This window comes from Bufo bufo, chromosome 4, assembly GCF_905171765.1.
Source record: "Bufo bufo chromosome 4, aBufBuf1.1, whole genome shotgun sequence".
NCBI classification, from domain to species: domain Eukaryota; kingdom Metazoa; phylum Chordata; class Amphibia; order Anura; family Bufonidae; genus Bufo; species Bufo bufo.
Window position 1 is genome coordinate 572960612 of NC_053392.1, and position 22246 is coordinate 572982857.

The following is a 22246-nucleotide window of genomic DNA, read 5'->3' on the forward strand; positions in this document are numbered from 1 at the left end:
GCAAATCATGTTTTTTTTGTTTAACATGCTAAAAACTTTGTGTGTATGAAAGAGGCCAAACATTTTGGCAAATCGGCCATTAAAGGCTAATTAATGAAACCCGCTGGGAGGAAGGTTGTGCATCATTCGTACCTTCTGCATCCTGAGCTTAAGAGGTGGATATAGAAGACTCTTGTGGTCAGGCTCTTACATCTCCTACATCTTAGGTAGGGTGCTGAATCTCCTTAAAAGAGACCAGTCTTGTGTGGAGATTTCCTGAAAGTGCTCCATGGTATGTAGACTTATTGCCAATGCTCCATGGAGAACAAATATGCAAAGGGGTTACTCCCAAGGAAGAGAACCATCTCGATCTTGACTCATAGGGAGCCACTTCCGTTAGGTGGCACTTTCCAGATCATTCTTTTTCATAGGAGATACCTCTTGGCACATCCCCTATATGAAGGTGTACCTCCTGGATGCTGCTTGGAGATTGCGCATTCTGCTTGTTGAGATCCAGCTAGTAGGGAGTATTGCAGGCAATGCTCCCTGGGGAAATTATGCAAATTAGCTCTTCTCCAGAAGAAAGAGAACTGTCCTTCTGGTGCCACCTAGTCATGTTTCAAGGGTCTTGCATTGACAATGGGAACCCACGTATAGATTGCACTAGAGAGAAGATCTCTTTTGAGGAGGTAGCTTATATTGCGTACCTATGGGTTCAGCAGTCCATCCCTCCCGAGGTTCTGTGCTGCAGGCCTTGATGAAGTAGGAAAGTCTTCACAGTGCGAACTTTGGTTGCCGCACGCTTATTTAAGCTGGGACTGCATGATGACTTTGACTGTGACAAATGTTGTGTGAACTAAGATTGCTGTGTAGCGCTGCAGCCTTGCAACATGACGCAAGTGAATGGGGTTAAGTTATGACAAGTTGGCGCAACTGCAACCCAATCATCTCAAAAAACCTGATGACCGCATCGTGTTTTGTGGTCCGCACATTGCGCATCCGCAAAGCACAGATTCCGTCCGTGTGCCTTTCCGCAATTTACGAAACGGGTGGCCAATTATAGAAATACCTATTCTTGTCCACGATTTGCGGACAAGAAAAGGACATGCTCTATATTTTTTGTGGGGCCGCGGGACGGAACAAAGGATGTGGACAACACACGGTGTGCTTTCCGCATCTTCTGCGGCCCCAATTGAAATGAATGGGTCCGCACCTGTTCCGCAATTCACATGGTTGTGTGAATGAGGTTGAGGTTTCGGTGCCAGATGTTCACACCCAGGGAGTACTAACCACATTTACCATGCACATCTAGAAAAAACCGCAGAATAAAATGCTGTCCAATTCCGGAGGCACACTTGCGCTTTCATTTTTATTGAGATGATGCATCTTTGCCAATCGTCTTTATCAAAAATCTCCAACCCTTTTGTGTCTGCAACTCCTTTACAGATCTAGGTGTCTCCATGGACACAGACTACAAACAAACTGTGTAGTCGGATCCTGTAGTCCTATGTGGGTTCTGTGACCCCAGACTGCAAACCTGACCTTCTGCTGAACACAACCATTCCGACGGGCTGGCCAACCCCTGACTCTCTCCTGACAGCTAGATGTTGGGAAAGAAGGATAGTCCTTGTTAGGTTTCAACATGCTTGATCCTTTTATTCTCAACTGAGACAAGCCGCTGCCAGAGATGTGAGGCAGCAGCGGTCTCCCTTGCAGCCATTCAGAACACATGCATGCTTGTCCACTGTCTGCTGAAGGCTATCTAAAGTATTTGGCCAGCCTTAATGCCTTCTGTCTGCCCTCTTTTCTACTGTCTTTAGTTTAGCCAGAAGGAAAATAATAGCAGATGTTTGCAGGATCAGATGAAACAGTTTTTTTTTTTGCATTTTTAATTGACTTTATGGTATTTACAAGGTTGGTATGTTTTTTTTTTATTTTTTTTTTATTGTAGATGCATTGGAACAATTCTAAAATTTATCTGACAAGTTAGACATAGCATTTTAAAGAAATCCCCGGCTGGAACCAGAAGTGTGAATCAGCCATAGCACTTCTAGCGACCCTGCAGGAATTGTTGCAAATCTGAAAATGTCTTTGGCCCTTTGCCCTTTAAGCCTGTCATAATAAATGAGAGCTGAGTGCTGCGCAGGGTACTAATTGTGCAGGTTGTTTTGGGGTCCCGACATCTCTTGTGATGCTTAAGGGCACGTCGGCCCGCTGCCTATCAGTTCTTGTTCTTTCCCACACTCCACGCGTTCCCAGATGTTACCGTTTGCTGTTTTGTGTCTCTCTTGTTTTCCAGGAATTCATGTCCTCTATCACAGATTATCTGTTCGAGTCACTTTTTCCTGGTTCATCGCATCCGACGAGGTTTTCAGCCTTGACTATTTTAGGTTCCATCGCCGAGACGTTCCCTGTTGTACCAGGTGAGCTGTACTTTGGAAAAGCTGCACAAAAGTCTTGGGAAAATCCTCAAAGGCGGCAAAAAAACTCAATAGAAGAATTTGCGAGAAACAGTTTTTGGGGTTTTGTGCTTCCAGCAGATTCCTATTCAGTGTAGTCCTGGTATAATATGGTTGATACTTTCAGTCCAAGACAGGAGAGAGAAGAAACCTTCTGGAAGACTCTGTCCGCTTTGGTTACACAGGCCAAATTGTTAACAAAAAAAAATATTACATGTAATTCAACAAAATTCAGTAACAGTATTTTCAAGTAAGTAATATTTATTGCGTGTACTTAAATGGGTTGTCTACTCCTTTACTATTGATGGCCTTCAGGATCGGCCATCAATATCTGATTAGCGGGAGTCTTACACCCCTCACATGCATTGATCGGCCATTTTAGAGCAGCCCTGGCGCAGTGATTACATAGCTCCGGTTATTGTGCAGTGGAATGATCTGGTCATTTCATTGGAGCACTGCACAATGGACGGAGCTGTGTGGTTCTGGCGCTGAATTCCTGAAACAGCTGATCGGCATGGTTGTGGGGTGTCGATCCCCACTGTTCAGATAATGAAGGTCTCAATCATAAAAAAGCAGGGTTTCTCTGCTGGCATAAAACTTTTCCAAAAAGGTGCATAGGCAGTTGAAAAAATAAAAATAAAACAGGCATTACTCCACCCCATTTATTTAATTTTTTTATCCATTTTGCCCCTATTCTTTAAAAAAAAAAAAAAAATAAAATATATATATACTGTTGCAAGAAAAAGTATGTGAACCCTTTGGAATGATATAGATTTCTGCACAAATTGGTCATAAAATGTGATCTGATCACACCGGGGGCAGCTCCTACCTTTCTGCTGCAGGACATTTCGCTCCTCCTGAGCGGCGGCCTCTTCACCACTCCTCACATGGCCGGTGTTCTGCCGAAAGTCCGCCGCTGCCCGCCCTTCTGCTGCTGTGCGCAGCGTGACCTCTCACCCTCCGTCATGCGCCTCCTGCCCCGCCTGCCTGCTTCATTCATAAAGTGGAAGGAGCAGACAGACGGGGCAGGAGGCGCATGACGGACATTTTGCAAGCAGCTTGAGCGGCGCGATATGGCTGCGCGGCCGCCCACCCGCCAGCCCGAACCAAAGAGCCGCATTCAAGGATCAAAAGAGCCGCTTGTGGCTCGCGAGCCGCACTTTGCCGACCACTGGTCTAGGGGTTCACATACTTTTTCCACCTGCACTGTGAATGTTTACATGGTGCGTTCAATAAAAACATGGTAACATTTAATTCTTTGTGTGTTATTAGTTTAAGCAGACTGTGATTGTCTATTGTTGTGACTTAGATGACGAATAGATCACATTTTATGACCAATTTGTGCAGAAATCCATATCATTCCAAAGGGTTCACATACTTTTTCTTGCAACTGTATATGTGTATATCTCTTGACTGGAGAGTGGTTATAAAGAGCGTCCCTCACTGTGGAGGACCTGTCCTTTCCTGCATAACACAGGCAACCCACAGATCTGTGTGGACACTTACGGACAGGTTTCCCACAGATTACCGTTCACTGTCTGGGGTCCCACCAAGGGGGAAGGCTTTATGATGAGCTTAATATCAAGGGAACCTACTAAAAAGTAGGTATTGACAGTGTCCTGTCTTGGTAATGCCTGGTCCCCCAGAGTGAGGGACGCCATTTGTAGCTGTTCCGTCCCTTCTTAGCTGAACCGGTCATCCTCTCTGAGGACTGCGCCTAGCGGGACATTTAAAAAGAACTTCTGTAAGTGGACATCCTCTTTAAGAAAAGTTGTAATTTGGCTGTTATAGTCCTTTTTAGGGGTTTTTATGGTACTTCGATATTGATGACCTGTCCTCAGGATATATCAAATCGGTGGGGATCTGACACCGGGCAGCCCCATCTGCCAGTACCAGAAGCCATACAGTGGATGAAACTGGAAGCACTACGTAGTGGCCGTGCCTGGGTACTGCAGCTCAGCTCCCATTCATCTACAGTACGCCAGTACCAGAGACTTCTGTCCACTGTATAACGCCGAAAAAGCTCGGTGTCAGATCCCTTCCAATCCGATATTGACGACTACAGATGAACGAAGCGACTTCGGATGCTACAAAAAATTTGTTATAATGCTGTACGGAGATCCTTCTCCATACAGAATTAGATGAGATGAGTCCGCGCGCGACTTCGTTGAATAACTTCGGTAATTGATTATTACAGTGAAACACCTTGGAACCGAACTCTGCTTCGGATCCATGGTACCACTCTGTACCGAAGCCAAGTTCGGTTCCAAGTTTTAAAGTGGTTTTTCACTGTAATAATCAATTACCGAATTATTCAATGAAGTCTCGCGCAACTTACATTCTAATGCTGTACGGAGAGGAATCTCCGTACAGTATTATAACGAATTTTATAGCGAAGCGGCTTCGGATGTTGCATCCGACGCTCGCATTGCTCATTTCTATCGATGACCTATCCTGAGGACAGGCCCTGAATTTCCAAGTCCCGAACAACCCCTTTAATATTTCACCTGAACTGTACCCCCTCCAAAACAGATCGCATGAATTTTAAGGGGGTTCTCTGGTGCTCTTTGAAATGGTTTTAAACCGCATTTGTCCCAAAATATTACCAGTAACCAGAAATCCCTGGAACACATTAACCCCTCCACCACCACCACCACCAAAAAATGCTTGAAATTAATGACTTTTTTTTTACAATGCTGAACAGTAAAGGCGGCTTAAATCTGCCCTAAACATTTCCCCCGTAAATATCTTTGTGCCTGGTTATCCGCACACCAGTAAAGTAGAAAGCCCCGAGCTTTTCCCCGTTGTATCCCCCTTGTTGTATGTACCGGACATGTTCACCGCTATGAGGCGAGAGCATGTCCCCCCCATGACAGCAGCAAAAGCGAACACAAATGTTCAGTATGAGGGGAAGGGAAACATCTGCAATTAATGGAGTCCTTCATTAGAAGTCTGTACATGGTGCTTCACATCTGCAGCTCCCAGCGCCCCTTTATTGGGAGCAGTAAAGCTTAACAAGCTTTGGTGAAGCAGAAACGTATTAGTGAGATTTCTTCCTGACTAATGATCTCTATTCACAGGCTCTTGTCAGACCGTATTTCAGTTCGCTCGGTCGGTCAGCGGTAACAATGTCCACGCTCTCCTAGAGTGCTTCAGTAACACCTTTGAGGAAGTGAAACTCCTTGCCTTTGAACTTCTGAGAGCGCTGCCCCCGCCTGTTCTAGGCCTCCAGGTAATTATGGCCGTACTCAAACAAAAGCCCTTTGGCCACGGCCGTACAATAGACGGCGGACGCCCTGGATACCGCACACTGCGGCTTTAAAGCTGGAATTATTAGACCATGTTATTACGGCTGCAGATTATCATCTCTGGTTAGGGAAGAAATGACAGAGAAAACTAGGAGTAGGTGTGCAGCAGCGAATGGGAGTAGCGGATATTTGACGTGATCTAAAATAAAAAAAGGGACGATTATTCACAGAAGCTCCATTTGAAGGCAAATTTTACTTTCATTTTAGATATACGATGGCCGTACACAGGGTTAGGCTGCTTTCACACTAGCGTTTTTGCAGGATCCGGCAGGGTTCAGCAAAAACGCTTCCGTTACTGATAATACAACCATCTGCATCTGTTATGAACGGATCCGGTTGTATTATCTGTAGCATAGCCAAGACGGATCCGTCATGAACTCCATTGAAAGTCAATGGGCGACGGATCCGTTTTCTATTGTGGCCGAGAAAACAGATCCCATTGACTTGCATTGTGGGTCATGACGGATCTGTTTTGCTCCGCATCCCAGGACGAAAAGCAAACCACAGCATGCTGCGGTTTGCTCTCCGGTATGAGAACGGAAGGGAATGCATTCTGGAACATTCCGTTCTGTTCAGTTACGTTTTGTACCCATTGACAATGAATGGGGACAAAACGGAAGCGTTTTTTTCCAGTATTGAGACCCTATGACAGATCTCAATACCGGAAAATAGAAACAATAGTGTGAAAGTAGTCTTATACATGATTCCGGTATTGCTCGGTCAATGCCTCTAAGACATGACTCCCAAGGCTGCAGACATGGCCGTGTGCGCTCCATGTGACTGTTGCATTTCCCAGACCAACCGTGGCTCATGTGGGTCGAAATCGCTGCAACATCTGTGGTGCTCCAAGTTCCAGGCCAACCACAGGTCTGCTGTCCTGTACTCACAGCATCATTTCAGTATGGGACAATAGACCTGTGGTTGGGCTGGAACTTGCAGCATCCTAGGTCACCATGATGCAGCGAGTTCGATTGACATGAGCCGCAGTCAGTTCAGGAAATGCGGCGGTCACACGGACCGCACACGGCAACGTGAGTGCAGCCTAAGTTATTTAAAAATAAGAGTATAGGTAATCATGTTGATAAATTATTATGGTTATCCAGAATTAGAATTTTTTTTGCTGCTTTCTTCCAAAAAACAGCAATTGTAGCAAATACTCTGGGCTAGAAGTAGATCACTGTATTGGTCAGAAAGGGCTTTCAATAGTGAAAGAAAACATTTTTTTTAAAGAATTTTTGGCAGTTTTTTTATTTCGGCAGTACTATGCTGCCTGTAGCAGTCAGCACAGGGGGATACAATTCCTATATAAGCAGGTAATCCGTTGTCAGTTTACTGCTGCTGTGAGTGAAGATGTAATGTGTTGGAACTTCATTTTATGAATTGAGAGGATAAAAGTTGTTTGAGAAGGGTGACATAGCCTTTAAAGGAAACCCGTCACCATGAAAGTGCAAAGTAATGTGCCAGCAGCATGTTATAGAGCAGGCGGAGCTGAGCAGATGGATATATAGTTTATGGGAAAAGATTCAGCATCATTTATTCATTTAAATTCCAGCTCATTCTGGGCTCTGGAGTCCAGGAGGCGGTCCTATCAGTGATTGACAGCCTTACCTCTAGGACTGTGTATACAGAGATAGCTGTCAATCACTGATAGGACCGCCTCCTGGACTCCAAAGCCCAGAGTCAGCAGGAATTTAAATGAATAAAATACAAGTTTTACTAAATGTTTTTCCATAAAACTATATATCCATCTGCTCAGCTCCTCCTGCTCTATAACATGCTGCCTGCAGCTCAGACACCGTGTTCAATGTTGACAGGTTCCCTTTAAGCTACCTTCCAAATGGGTGGATAAATAGCATACAGATTTACATCTTCCTTTAATTTTCAGGAGCCGGAGAAACTTCTGGTGCTTCTTCAAGCAGCGATGAGTCTAAGCACGAGCACCAAGCACTTTGATTGTGTAACTGCTTCCTATTTGCTGAATTTTCTGATACACCAGGAGTCCCTGGAGGCTGCTCTGGGTCAGTTGGCACAAGACGGGCACAAAGCCGCTAATGATCAGCCATTCGACTTTGACAGCAGCAGTTTTGTGGAGAGAAACACCTTTGAGGGTTAGTTGTCACTGCGTTACTGCATTGTTACTTTGATTATATTTATAATAAATGCTGTATGTATGATGTATGCGAGACGGATCAGCCAACCATCTAATGTGCGTGCGGGTGTTCTGACGGCCCCCGACAGCAGATGAGAGAAGGATCGGTCAACTGCCAGATCCATTTGATTTTAGAGGTAAGCTGCTGCCAAAGGTTTCTGGAAGCGGCTTCCTCCCATCTTCCTGCTGAGAATGCGAGCATGCATGTGTATTGGAGGGACCGGGGGTTGATGGCTGCTGGCTGGATTAGCATTCGGCAGACAGAGATCTTATGTGTATGGTCGGCCCTAGAAGTCCAATCTCTCTGTAACAAAACCTTCAATTCCAACTTGGTCATCTTCATCGCCTAGTACTCCCCCCCCCCCCCCCCCCCCCCCAACTTTGGTTAATACAGAAGGTCAATTTAACTGGATTTTCTCTTTAAAGAATCACTGTACTTTCACACAGTTTCGTCTAATAGAGACTGAGAGTGGTGTAACTAGCAAATTACTAAAACACATAATTAAAAAATATGCCTGCATCCACCTGAAAAAATAGGTAAAGTCATGGCCACTAGGGGGTGTCTCTTCCACTGAATTTGCAGTCCGCTTCCTGTTGTCAGCTAAGGCTACCTTCACACCTGCGTTCGGTGCGGTTCCGTCTTGTATCTGCACAGACGGATCCGCACCGATAATGCAAACGCTTGTAACTGTTCAGAACGGATCCGTTTGCATTATTCTTAAAAAAAAAAAAGTCTAAAGTCAAAACGGATCCGTCCTGACTTACATTGAAAGTCAATGGGGGACGGATCTGCTTTCAATTGCACCATATTGTGAAAATGGATCCGTCCCCATTGACTTACATTGTAAGTCAGGACGGATCCGTTTGACTCTTCATCGTTAGGCGGACATCAAAACGCTGCAAGCTGCGTTTTGGTGTCCGCCTCCAGAGCGGAATGGAGGCGGAACGGAGCCAAACTGATGCATTCTGATCGGATTCTTATCCATTCAGAATGCATTGGGACTGAACTGACCCGTTTTGGGCCGCTTGTGAGAGCCCTGAAACGGATCTCACAAGCGGACCCAGAAACGCCAGTGTGAAAGTAGCCTAAGATATGTCCCTGGTAACAGAGATTCAGATGATGGCTGAGAAGAAGTGGGGGCGTGATAGAGCTAGTGGGGCTCCTAAGCCTGATAGAAGTACTGCTTTTACTCTGTTTCTGAAGCTCTGAGAAGCTCCGGCGTGTCTGTAGGTGTGATCTCTCCCTTCTTATCAGCTTTCTAAAAAGAAAGCAAAAGTAGTGGAATGTGAGGTTACTGCAGTACAGTGCACAGAAAGGAGATGCTTCTGAGTGAAATGCATCTAGCTGTGCAGTTGAAACAGGGAATAATACGGCTAAAAAAACAATAGAGAAGCCCAAATATAACCGTTTCTTCACAGTTATGATTGTACAAAGAAGCACAGCCATTATTCAAACCTTTTTTTTGAAAAGTCAGGTACCCTTTAAGGATAGTTCCACATCTACGGTAAAGCTATCCGACAGATGAACAGCCTATCGGAGTTCACCATCTCTGGCCTAGCTAGATAGTGCGGTTCACCGCCATACCCTTTTCACTATAATGGGATCCGGACAAACAAAAACTAGTGCATGCCTAGCCTAAATTAACCAAATGGGCAGATATTTATATAGAGTATAATCTGTTTTGGCCGATTGCTTTTTAAATGTATCTCCACTTTTGTGCATTTTGGGTAGAAAATTATCATGAGGGTAATATTTGATGTCAGTTTTGCTTGAGGCCGCGTTGGCGTACTTCGTGACTCAAAAAGTTGCGACAGTTTTGCACAAGTGACCCCAAAAAGTTGTCGAAGCCCTATTTTGTGACTTTTTGAAGCCAGAATTCTGGTGTTCATTTATTCACCCCATAGTGTTTAGGTCCAAAAGTCTGTAGCAATTATTTAGATCATTTCTTAAGACCGGCGTTTTAGACGAAGGTCTTAATACCCCTTGTGCTGATGCATAATGCACCTAAGTTTTATATGGAGACGCCATAACTACATAACTTAGGCGCATCCACTGCCAGCTCCCTTAAAAAATTGATTTCTGAGCCCTGAAAACATGAGGGTCATTTATTTTTTAATTTGGGGGTCAATTTATTATAAATTAGTGTATATCTGACGCAGATTTGGTCGCAAAGGGGATTTGAGGCCGAATCTGCGACTTTTCCCTGCTCACACCTGGTCTAAAAAAAGGGGTATGGGCGGGAAAGGGGGTGCGTCGGCTGGCCCGTTTCGTTTATCATTTTCTACGCCCGTTATAAATGAGATGCGCTGGCCTGCCTCCTTTTTTTTTTTAGACCTGTCATGATGGGAAAAGTCGCAGATTTGGCCGCAAATCCCCTTTGCGACCGAATCTGCGACAGACCCCCCTTCCCCTCATGTTTTCAGGGATCAGAGCTCCCCCTTTCACCAGCTCCAAGTCCTCTGCTTCTCTTCTCACAGGTGTAGAGTTTAAAGGAGCTTGTCCATTTCAGACATTGATGGCGTATTGTTGCTGTCTCTGGAATGGGCCTTCAAAGTGAACAGAGCAGCTGCACATGTGCGGCCACCCTCCAGTTCGAGTTCCGAAAACAGCGCCATAGAGATGAACGGCCCCCCTTGTGTGGTGAGCTTCTCATTCACCGCTATGAGACTTCCAAAAACAGCTGACTGCGCTCACTCAGCTGTTTTCAGAGCTCCCATAGCTTTCCTTTTCCTTCATTCTGGAGATAAGTGTAGGTCCCACCTCTGGAACCCGCTCCTATCTGACACTGATGCCATATCCTAATGATATGCCAACAGTGTCTGAGATGAGCCAACCCGTTTAATTTATAAAATTCCCTTGCCTGTGTCCACCACAAGGGGGAGCTCACTGTATTGCAATTTATACAGCTCTCGTTGAACTCCATAATAAATCTGTATGAAGCAAGTGCGCACCCTAGTGGTCATATTTAACTTGCTATGTGAATGGTTGTTGAGCTATGATTCTTATAGAGCTACTTCATAGGACTTACAATTGTAATGATGTTCAACGTAGGAGAATTATTTAATTTACAAATAGTATGTGATAGAAACACACTGGAGATATGTTGCCAAGTAAGGGTCCATTCACACGTCCTTAAGTGTTCTGCGGATCCGCAAATTGCAGATCCGCAAAACACGGACACTGACAATGTGCATTCCGCAATTTGCGGACTGCACATTGCCGGCACTATAATAGAAAATGCCTAATCTTGTCCGCAATTGCGGACAAGAATAGGACATGTTCTATTTTTTTGCGGAAGCACGGATGCGGTAGTGCGGATCCGCAAAAGCAGATGCGAACAGCACATTCCGGCCCCATTGAAAATGAATGGGTCTGCACCCGTTCCGCAAAATTGTGGAACGGATGCGGACCCATTTTGCGGACGTGTGAATGGACCCTTATGAATATAACTGCACAAGAAACCATCACTTGACCCCAAATACCATTTAAATATTAAAAAATATTAACTTTTTATTCATTGTTATAGACATTACTCCTAGGTTTCTTGGTCTTTTCATGTCTGTATTTCATACAGTTTACTTCAGTAATATAATAATTGTATTTTTCAGTTATCCGGGTGCTGTTAGACAGCCTTGACGATGAAGTCGTACAGGCGGAGAAATCGTTGCTAGAAGCAGCAGCCTCCTTCCCATTGTATGGCCGCGTGCACTGTATCATTGGAGCATTGCAGCACTTCTCTGTGGGGTAAGAGATCTGAGCCTACTGAAGTAAATGTCCACCCTAGGAAGCCATTTTTGCTCAAAATCCAGTGCATATGCATTATGCCCAGGCATACTGGCTGGTAGGGTTGATCCTGCTAATTTAAAAAATACCTTTTTATTGGCCAAATTTCAGTTGCCGTTGAGATATATCCTACTTTTAGTTGATATGCTAATTAGTGCATTAGTGCACCAGGGGTGGGCCCTAGCCCCTTGGAGCACAGCAGCTTCTTCACTGCTCCCCTTCCCATGACGGACCGGGCCAGACGTCATCTTTGTGCTGTTAGCTGTATATTCGGCTCATGCGCGGTACATCTCCCTTTGGTTTTTCACACTGCCGAGATCATTTTGGCAGCTGGGAAACCTCAAAGAACATGTCCTGTGCATGCGTTGATTACGGAATCTATGGCACATGCGCAGGATTACAGGGTCAGGCAAGAGCACAATGAAGATGTCAAGGAAAGGGTGTGTGGCTAAGTAGTGAATGTGGAGCATAGTAACATAGTATATAAGGCCGAAAAAAAACATTTGTCCATCCAGTTCGGCCTGTCATCCTGCAAGCAGCTTCGGTGCACTGAGGGGCTAGGTCCCACCCCTTGATGCACTGAAGCCCTAATTAGCATATCACTTAAAATTAAGATATCTCTGTAATGGCAATTCAGATTTATACGATAGAGGTGTTATTTTAATCAGTAGGATCGACCCTAGCCTGCAGTACACTGGTTTAATAGGGTTGACCCTGCTGATTGGGTCCTTTTTAAATCTATGTCTGTCTAGGGATATCTTGAAATCTGTACAAGAAAAGCCTGAGCTCTGACTGCTATAAAGTAGGTCACACAGCGTGAACACTGCCTTAGGCTACTTTCATACTGACGTTTTGGCTTTCCGTTTGAGATCCGTTCAGGGCTCTCACAATCGGTCCTAAACGGATCAGTTTTGCCCGAATGCACTCTGAATGGAAAAGGATCCGCTCAGAATGCATCTGTTTGCCTCCGTTCCGTCTCCATTCCACTTTGGAGGCGGACACCAAAAAGCTGCTTGCAGTGTTTTGGTGTCCGTCTGATGAAACTGAGCCAAATGGATCCGTCCCGACACACAATGTAAGTCAATGGGGACAGATCCGTTTTCTCTGACACTATCTGGCACAATAGAAAACGGATCCATCCTCCATTGACTTTCAATGGTGTTCATGACGGATGCATGCGGTTGTATTATTGTAACGGAAGCGTTTTTGCTGATTTATGACCGGACCGCCAAAAACACTAGTGTGAAAGTAGCCTAAGGCTTGTTTCACATTTGCGTTTTGGTTTCCGGTTTTGAGACCCAGAAGAGGATCCTAAAACCAGAACAAAATAGTTCAGTTTGATGTTAACACATCCGGATGGATCTGTTCCGTTATGCGGTTGTGTTACATTGAAACGGAACAAACCGGATCAGGCACTAAAACCATTGTTAAGTTTATTGGTTGACGGATCCGTTTTTTTTTTTTTTAAATCGAGTGTCTGTGACTTACATTGATTTTGCTTCCGGATCCGATTTGTTCCGTTTTGCAGCCCGGACACTCATCCGCAGCTTGCAGCAGTTTTGGGGCCAATCAAAAAAAACGCAACAAAACGGAACTGAATGCATCCTGATCAGTTTTGTCCCCATTGACAATGAATGTGGACAAAACGGAGCCGTATTGGCCCCGTTTTGAGATCCTTTGCTTGATCTCAAAACCGGAATGCCACAAAGCGAGTGTCAAACAGGCCCTAACACGTTCCCAACAATACTTTTGGGTCTATAGATGTGTATCGATTGCAAGATGGACACTTTCCCTGCGTGTAGCTCCTGAGCCACTAATGGTGTCACTAATCTGGAGACATCAGTGTATTAATAAATCCTCCTTGTACACAGGGACCTGTCCGATGTGGAGCAGTGGAGACGACTTGTATCACGGCTGATCTCAGCGTCTTACCGGCTTTCTGCTGTCGTCTCGCCAGTGGTCCATAGTTCGTCACCGGAAGGTCTCATGCCAATGGACACAGAATCGGGTAACTGACTTTCATTACTATTACATGTCATTACCGGCCATGTTACTTGGATGTTGCAGCATTTCTGAATTACAGTTTTTTTTTTTTTTTTTTTTTTTTTTTCACTATATGAAATGTCCCCTAAATTAACTGATCGATCAGAAAAAAGTGTTTAATATTGATGACCTATGCTCAGGATAGGGTATCAATACCTGATCGTGGGGGGTTTGACACCGATCATCAGTTGTTTGAAGGGCGCCATGGTTTCATCTGAGCTCACCAAGAACAGCGTCGTCCATTGTATAGTGTCTGTGCTTGGAATTGCAGCTTAGGTCCATTCACTTGAATAGGACTGAGCTGCAACCAGAACATGTGACTGTTGAAGAGGCCTAGGAGGAGGCCGCGGTGCTCTGTCGGACAGCTGACTAGACTGAAATTTCCAGAGGATAGGTCATCAGTATTAAGCACTGAGACAACCCCTTTAAGGCGTTCTTCGCACACACTGGAGCAACTTTTACTAGTTGCACTGTAATATTTAGATGGGGTAAACTTAGAACAGGCAGTCTAAAGTTGCGCCAGGTTTATTACAGTGGCTCCTTCCGTACGATGAATTTGGTCCATGGCTGGACAAGTTTGTCCACGTTGGCTCACTTTGTGCCATAATGTTGGCGCGTTTCTGGCTCGGTGTCGTATTTTAAGACGCCTTTCTAGTTAAGGCACCCTCTAGATCCATACGGACAAGGATGGGACTGTTCTATTAGATACCAGTTGTTCCGTTCCGCAAAATACACAGTGCACACAGCCGGTATCTGTGTTTTGCGGATCCGCAATTTACAGACCGGAAAACATCCAACGGTCAAGTGCATGAGCCCGAAGTGTGGTCCAATGCCTATACGCCAGATTTTTGGCAAAAATTCGGAGGCTGTAGGCTTTTCAATAATTGGCCATAGAGTTTAAAGTAATATCCGTCTCCGTTTTTTTTTGTGTGTAAAGAATAAAACGCCAACAAAAGCGGCGTGGGAAACACTGCGAAATGCTGTATGTGAATCGAGCCTAATACCTGATTATTTCAGTTCGATGAGGCCATGTATTTAGTGTAGACCAGGAATGCCCAACCTGCGGCCCTCCAGCTGTTTCAACACTACAACTCCCAGCATGCCCGGACAGCTAGCAGAGCATGTTGGGAGTTGTAGTTTTGCAACAGCTGGAGGGCCGCAGGTTGGGCATCCCTGGTGTAGACTAATCACTTCTTATCCCAGAGTCCTTGAGCTTTTATTGGGTAAATTCTGGTGACCCCTCAAGATTTCGTAGCAGTCGTAACATCCAGGGACAGGGACTTCCTCAGTTAGGTTTATTTCCATGTTATTTGTGGAGACGCCATGAATATCTAAGGTGGGACTAAAACAGCAGCCAGTGGTCCGAACTGCGGACAAGATCAGCAGAAAAATGCAGAATGCAAACTGAAAATATCTGTATTCTGCAGATTTTTGCAGCAATACGAACATGAAGCCTAAGTAACTTTCTATTTATCCTTGCGGGGGGGGGGATCAGCCACATGCAGATGAGCCCCTGTGCATCCAGGGCACATCCATCCGCATCAGGTCTCTGTAGTAAATATGTGTCAGATTTGCAATAAGTTTCTATTATATTTGTAGCCATCTTGAGCTGCGTCTGTCTCGTTGCAAGCCTCTTAGATGTGACCGCTGCGCTTTTTGGCCCGTTTTCGGCTCCCGGTCCCTCTCTGACTACTGTCATTGTCTCTCCCAGAGGCCGCAGCACAGTTGCACATGATAATGAGTGAGATCAAACCCCGGGACACGAATGACTACTTCAGGGAGCCAAGAATATTACAGCAAGACTGTGACCTACATTCCCAGGCCCTTCCAGAAGAGCGTGTACCGTCCGATGCCCTCGGTGCAGAATTGAAAGGTAATGACATGTAATTAAAGCAATTAAAACCCTTATTAGTCATCTAGGTTGATGAGCTTGTGACAAAGTCCATTGATGCGCTGCGGCACTAATTATATTCCATACAGTTTGTTTGTCGCTGGCCCATATTCTGGGGGAACGGGTGGCGCAGGTTTTAGGACGCTGGTCCCTGGGTCACGTGGGACAGATTTTCTCTCCGCACCAGCGGTAAACAAGCCGCGGTTATCCCTCCTTTCTGCCCTTGTCAATTAGCATTTTCCTTCTGGTCTCACTTGGCTTTGATCAGCGTCTTCAGCCTTAAGGAGAGCCGACAAGTGAAGGAATTCCACTTCTTGCCGCTGGAGATTTAGCAGCATGGGTTTTCGCTTACATATTGTACCGCGCCACTGTGTAAGGCTGTATGAAGATATAAGCGGCGCCGATCGATAGCACGGTGGGAATAATGAGGATTGACTTGATGCACCTGCGCCCAGAGGAGGATGGGAGATAATTGAAGGGGAAGGATTCAAAGGAGTTAAAATAATCCATGAAATTATATTTACTGCGTCGTCCACTGCTGTATTTTATATTAAATGGCTATGTATATAGAGAGCGATATACAGAGAGAGCGATATACAGAGAGAGCGATATACAGAGAGAGCGATATACAGAGAGAGCGATATACAGAGAGAGCGATATACAGAGAGAGCGATATACAGAGAGAGCGATATACAGAGAGAGCGATATACAGAGAGAGCGATATACAGAGAGAGCGATATACAGAGAGAGCGATATACAGAGAGAGCGATATACAGAGAGAGAGATATACAGAGAGAGAGATATACAGAGAGAGAGAGCGATATACAGAGAGAGCGAGATAGAGAGAGAGAGCGATATACAGAGAGAGAGAGAGCGATATACAGAGAGAGAGAGAGCGATATACAGAGAGAGAGAGCGATATACAGAGAGAGAGAGCGATATACAGAGAGAGAGAGAGCGATATACAGAGAGAGAGAGCGATATACAGAGAGAGAGAGCGATATACAGAGAGAGAGAGCGATATACAGAGAGAGAGAGAGCGATATACAGCGAGAACTGTAATGAGAGAGAGCAATATACAGAGAGAATCCTATAATGAGAGAGCAATATACAGAGAGAGAACTGTACTGATAGAGCAATATACAGAGAGACTCCTATACTGAGAGAGACAACTGTACTGGGAGAGTATTATACAGAGAGACTCCTATAATGAGAGGGCAATATACAGAGAGAGAACTGTAATGAGAGAGAGCACTATACAGAGAGACTCCTATAATGAGAGAGAAATATACAGAGACAACTGTACTGAGAGAGCACTATACAAAAAGAGACATGCTAAGAGCACTATACAGAGAGGCATCTATAATGAGCAGTATCCAGAGAGACTACTGTACTGAGAGAGCACTATACAGAGAGATCAATTTACACAGGAACATCTATAATGAGAGAGAGCGCCATACACAGAGAGACATCTACAGGGAGTGCAGAATTATTAGGCAAGTTGTATTTTTGAGGATTAATTTTATTATTGAACAACAACCATGTTCTCAATGAACCCAAAAAACTCATTAATATCAAAGCTGAATATTTTTGGAAGTAGTTTTTAGTTTGTTTTTAGTTTTAGCTATTTTAGGGGGATATCTGTGTGTGCAGGTGACTATTACTGTGCATAATTATTAGGCAACTTAACAAAAAACAAATATATACCTATTTCAATTATTTATTTTTACCAGTGAAACCAATATAACATCTCAACATTCACAAATATACATTTCTGACATTCAAAAACAAAACAAAAACAAATCAGTGACCAATATAGCCACCTTTCTTTGCAAGGACACTCAAAAGCCTGCCATCCATGGATTCTGTCAGTGTTTTGATCTGTTCACCATCAACATTGCGTGCAGCAGCAACCACAGCCTCCCAGACACTGTTCAGAGAGGTGTACTGTTTTCCCTCCTTGTAAATCTCACATTTGATGATGGACCACAGGTTCTCAATGGGGTTCAGATCAGGTGAACAAGGAGGCCATGTCATTAGATTTTCTTCTTTTATACCCTTTCTTGCCAGCCACGCTGTGGAGTACTTGGACGCCTGTGATGGAGCATTGTCCTGCATGAAAATCATGTTTTTCTTGAAGGATGCAGACTTCTTCCTGTACCACTGCTTGAAGAAGGTGTCTTCCAGAAACTGGCAGTAGGACTGGGAGTTGAGCTTGACTCCATCCTCAACCCGAAAAGGCCCCACAAGCTCATCTTTGATGATACCAGCCCAAACCAGTACTCCACCTCCACCTTGCTGGCGTCTGAGTCGGACTGGAGCTCTCTGCCCTTTACCAATCCAGCCACGGGCCCATCCATCTGGCCCATCAAGACTCACTCTCATTTCATCAGTCCATAAAACCTTAGAAAACTCAGTCTTGAGATATTTCTTGGCCCAGTCTTGACGTTTCAGCTTGTGTGTCTTGTTCAGTGGTGGTCGTCTTTCAGCCTTTCTTACCTTGGCCATGTCTCTGAGTATTGCACACCTTGTGCTTTTGGGCACTCCAGTGATGTTGCAGCTCTGAAATATGGCCAAACTGGTGGCAAGTGGCATCTTGGCAGCTGCACGCTTGACTTTTCTCAGTTCATGGGCAGTTATTTTGCGCCTTGGTTTTTCCACACGCTTCTTGCGACCCTGTTGACTATTTTGAATGAAACGCTTGATTGTTCGATGATCACGCTTCAGAAGCTTTGCAATTTTAAGAGTGCTGCATCCCTCTGCAAGATATCTCACTATTTTTGACTTTTCTGAGCCTGTCAAGTCCTTCTTTTGACCCATTTTGCCAAAGGAAAGGAAGTTGCCTAATAATTATGCACACCTGATATAGGGTGTTGATGTCATTAGACCACACCCCTTCTCATTACAGAAATGCACATCACCTAATATGCTTAATTGGTAGTAGGCTTTCGAGCCTATACAGCTTGGAGTAAGACAACATGCATAAAGAGGATTATGTGGTCAAAATACTCATTTGCCTAATAATTCTGCACGCAGTGTATGCTAGGAGAGATCTATATACAGGGAGAATGAGAGAACTATGCTGGGAGTGATCTACAGAGAGAGAGAGAGAGAGACATATCCTGAGAGGGAGTGATATACAGAGAGACCTGCAGAGACCGCTGTACTGAGAAAGTGATAGACAGACAAAGAAAGAGACATACTTTTAAAGATACATATTTTGAAAGAGACACGCATACAGTACACTGAGAGACACACTTACTGTATACTGGAGGAGAGACTTCCATATACTGAGAGGGCAGGCCTCTTTATGAAGAGACAGTGGACTGATAGTGCACATGCTCGACCACTGCTCCATTCAAGCGGTGGAGATGACGGGACATCAGTTCTCATGATTATTGGCGGTCCCAGCGGTTGAACCCCCACGATCAGTGATAGTGATAACTCCTCTAATATAGAAAAGTGCATCTTCCATTTCCTGATTTACTCACCACATCCTTAAAGGGGTATTCCGGCTGTTGAACGTTATCTCCTATCCACAGGATAGGGGTTACCTATTAGATCGGTGGGGGTTCTACTGCTGGGACCCCCAATAATCACAAGAACAGGGTCAGCGGGGTCCCGTGATCTCTGGGGGTCTTGGTGGTAGGACTCCCACCGATCTAATAACTTTTAACAACCGGAATACCCCTTTAAAAGAGAATTATCCTTTTGATGTCCAGAAATGTGTAGAAACGTTTTATTGCCTATGTCTTTTCAACGCGAACATTCAAGTTGTAAATTCAAAGCCTGCAGTCATGTGCTTATGTGCGGCACGAGAGCGCCACCCGTCCTGTGCTCGGGTAGTGTGGTGTTATCACAGAGATGGATCTATATAATCCACACAAGACCTGTGAATGCAGTCTTGCTACTTCATCCTTAAAGGGGTTGTCCGGGTTCAGAGCTGAACCCGGACATCCCCCCATTTTCACCCCGGCAGCCCCCCTGACATGATCATCAGAGCAGTTCATGCTCCGATGCTCTCCTTTGCCCTGCGCTAAATTGCACAGGGCAAAGGCGTTTTTTGGAGATCCGGTGACGTACCAGGGCTCTCCATGGGGCTGCCAGGAACCCCGGTGACGTCACCGGCACTGATGGGCGGGATTTAGCTCTGCCCTAGCCAGTAAAACGGCTAGGGCAGAGGTAAAGCCCGCCCCTCAGAGCTGGTGACGTCACCGAACACACTGCCCGGCGGAAGTTACTGCCTGGCAGTGTGTTATTGAAAACAAAAAAGCCTGTGCCCTGCGCGATTTATCGCAGGGCACGGGAGTGCATCGGAGCATGAGATGCTCCGATGCTAGCCTCAGGGGGGCTGTCTGGGTGAAAATAAGGGTATGTCCGGGTTCATCTCTGAACCTGGACAACCCCTTTAATTGCTGCCAGCTAGCTGTTCACTTCCTGGTTTTCTGCTGCTAAGGCTGGGCGGGCTTAGGCAGTTTGAGTGAAGGCCGGCCACGCCTCCTTATGACATCACACTGAGAACTCAGCCCTTGCGTGCTAGTTCATGTGAAGAGTATGACTCATCAGTCTGGCAGCGTCTGAGGCCCCTCCCCCTGCTGGGGAATCATCAGAGAGCCATGTGAAGTGAGCTCAGTGTACAGTAAGGGTCCATTCACACGTCCGCAATTTCGTTCCGCATTTTGCGGAACGGAATTGCGGACCCATTCATTTCTATGGGGCCGCATGATGTGCTGCCCGGATCCGGAATTGCGGATCCGCACTTCCGGGTCCACAATTCCGATCCCGAAAAATATAGAACATGTCCTATTCTTGTCTGCAATTGCGGACAAGAATAGGCATTTTCTATTAAGTGCCGGCGATGTGCGGTCCGCAAAATGCGGAACGCACATCGCCGATGTCCGTGTTTTGCGGATCCACACACACTGACGTGTGAATGGGCCCCAACACGTGGCTGTTCTGCAGTTTTACACACAAAATCTCAGTCTGATCTTTTACAAACCCATTCTGTGCATCAAAAACTATAATTCCATATTATACATTAGCTCAAAAGCTTGACCAACCCCCACCCACCAGCACCGATGCAGATTTGTTTCCATTACTGCTGTACTCTAGTTGTGTATAAACCTTACACTATGTATCTTTATAGATGCATATACAGCTCGGATACATGTGTCTTCTCCAGTCCCTTAATATCACTTTGGCTGAATGGCTTCCTATACAGTCCTGCTACATCTTTATTCTACTCCCCCACTAGCACTGTGTCTGAACAGCCGCATATTCAGCTCTACTACATCTGTTTCTCTTCCACCAGCATTGATGCTGACCCACCACATATACATCTCTGCTACATCAGTTTCTCTCTTCCACCAGCATTGATGCTGACCCGCAACATATACAGCTCTGCTACATCAGTTTCTCTCTTCCACCAGCATTGATTCTGACCCGAAACATATACAGCTCTGCTACATCAGTTTCTCTCTTCCACCAGCTTTGTTGGTGACCCGCCACATATACAGCTCTGCTACATCAGTTTCTCTCTTCCACCAGCATTGATGCTGACCCGACACATATACAGCTCTGCTACATTTGTCTATTCCCCTCCCCACTAGAACTATGGCTGAACAGCAGCATATTGAGCCCTGCTACATCCATCTGCCCCCCCCCAAGTGCCTCCATCTCCCCCCCCCAAGTGCCTCCATCTGCCCCCCCCAAGTGCCTCCATCTGCCCCCCCCAAGTGCCTCCATCTGCCCCCCCCAAGTGCCTCCATCTGCCCCCCCCAAGTGCCTCCATCTGCCCCCCCAAGTGCCTCCATCTGCCCCCCCCAAGTGCCTCCATCTGCCCCCCCCAAGTGCCTCCATCTGCCCCTCCCAAGTGCCTCCATCTGCCCCTCCCAAGTGCCTCCATCTGCCCCCCCCCAAGTGCCTCCATCTGCCCTCCCCCAAGTGCCTCCATCTGCCCTCCCCCAAGTGCCTCCATCTGCCCTCCCCCCAAGTGCCTCCATCTGCCCTCCCCCCAAGTGCCTCCATCTGCCCTCCCCCAAGTGCCTCCATCTGCCCTCCCCCCAAGTGCCTCCATCTGCCCTCCCCCCAAGTGCCTCCATCTGCCCTCCCCCCAAGTGCCTCCATCTGCCCTCCCCCCAAGTGCCTCCATCTGCCCTCCCCCCAAGTGCCTCCATCTGCCCTCCCCCCAAGTGCCTCCATCTGCCCTCCCCCCAAGTGCCTCCATCTGCCCTCCCCCCAAGTGCCTCCATCTGCCCTCCCCCCAAGTGCCTCCATCTGCCCTCCCCCCAAGTGCCTCCATCTGCCCTCCCCCCAAGTGCCTCCATCTGCCCTCCCCCCAAGTGCCTCCATCTGCCCTCCCCCCAAGTGCCTCCATCTGCCCTCCCCCCCAAGTGCCTCCATCTGCCCCCCCCCCAAGTGCCTCCATCTGCCCTCCCCCCCAAGTGCCTCCATCTGCCCCCCCCCCCCCCCAAGTGCCTCCATCTGCCCCCAATCGTTGATGGAATTGGTGGTGCATGTAAAAAAAAAATACTCACCCCTTCTGAAGTCCCGGTCCTCCGCTGGCTCTCCAACGATGTCCGGACTCTTCTCTTCCTCCCACGAACTGTTCGGGCGGCCGCGCATGCGCGGCTC

General features: G+C 46.2%; 1 protein-coding gene across 1 annotated transcript in view; it reads left to right on the forward strand.

The window, feature by feature from the left end:
• THADA (THADA armadillo repeat containing) overlaps nucleotides 1–22246 on the forward strand; it is a 591430-nt gene that overhangs the window by 46659 nt on the left and 522525 nt on the right. The window contains 6 exon segments of the mRNA XM_040430339.1: nucleotides 2279–2402; nucleotides 5519–5670; nucleotides 7632–7854; nucleotides 11505–11640; nucleotides 13551–13687; nucleotides 15434–15595. Of these exon segments, the coding sequence (XP_040286273.1) occupies nucleotides 2279–2402; nucleotides 5519–5670; nucleotides 7632–7854; nucleotides 11505–11640; nucleotides 13551–13687; nucleotides 15434–15595 (934 nt within the window).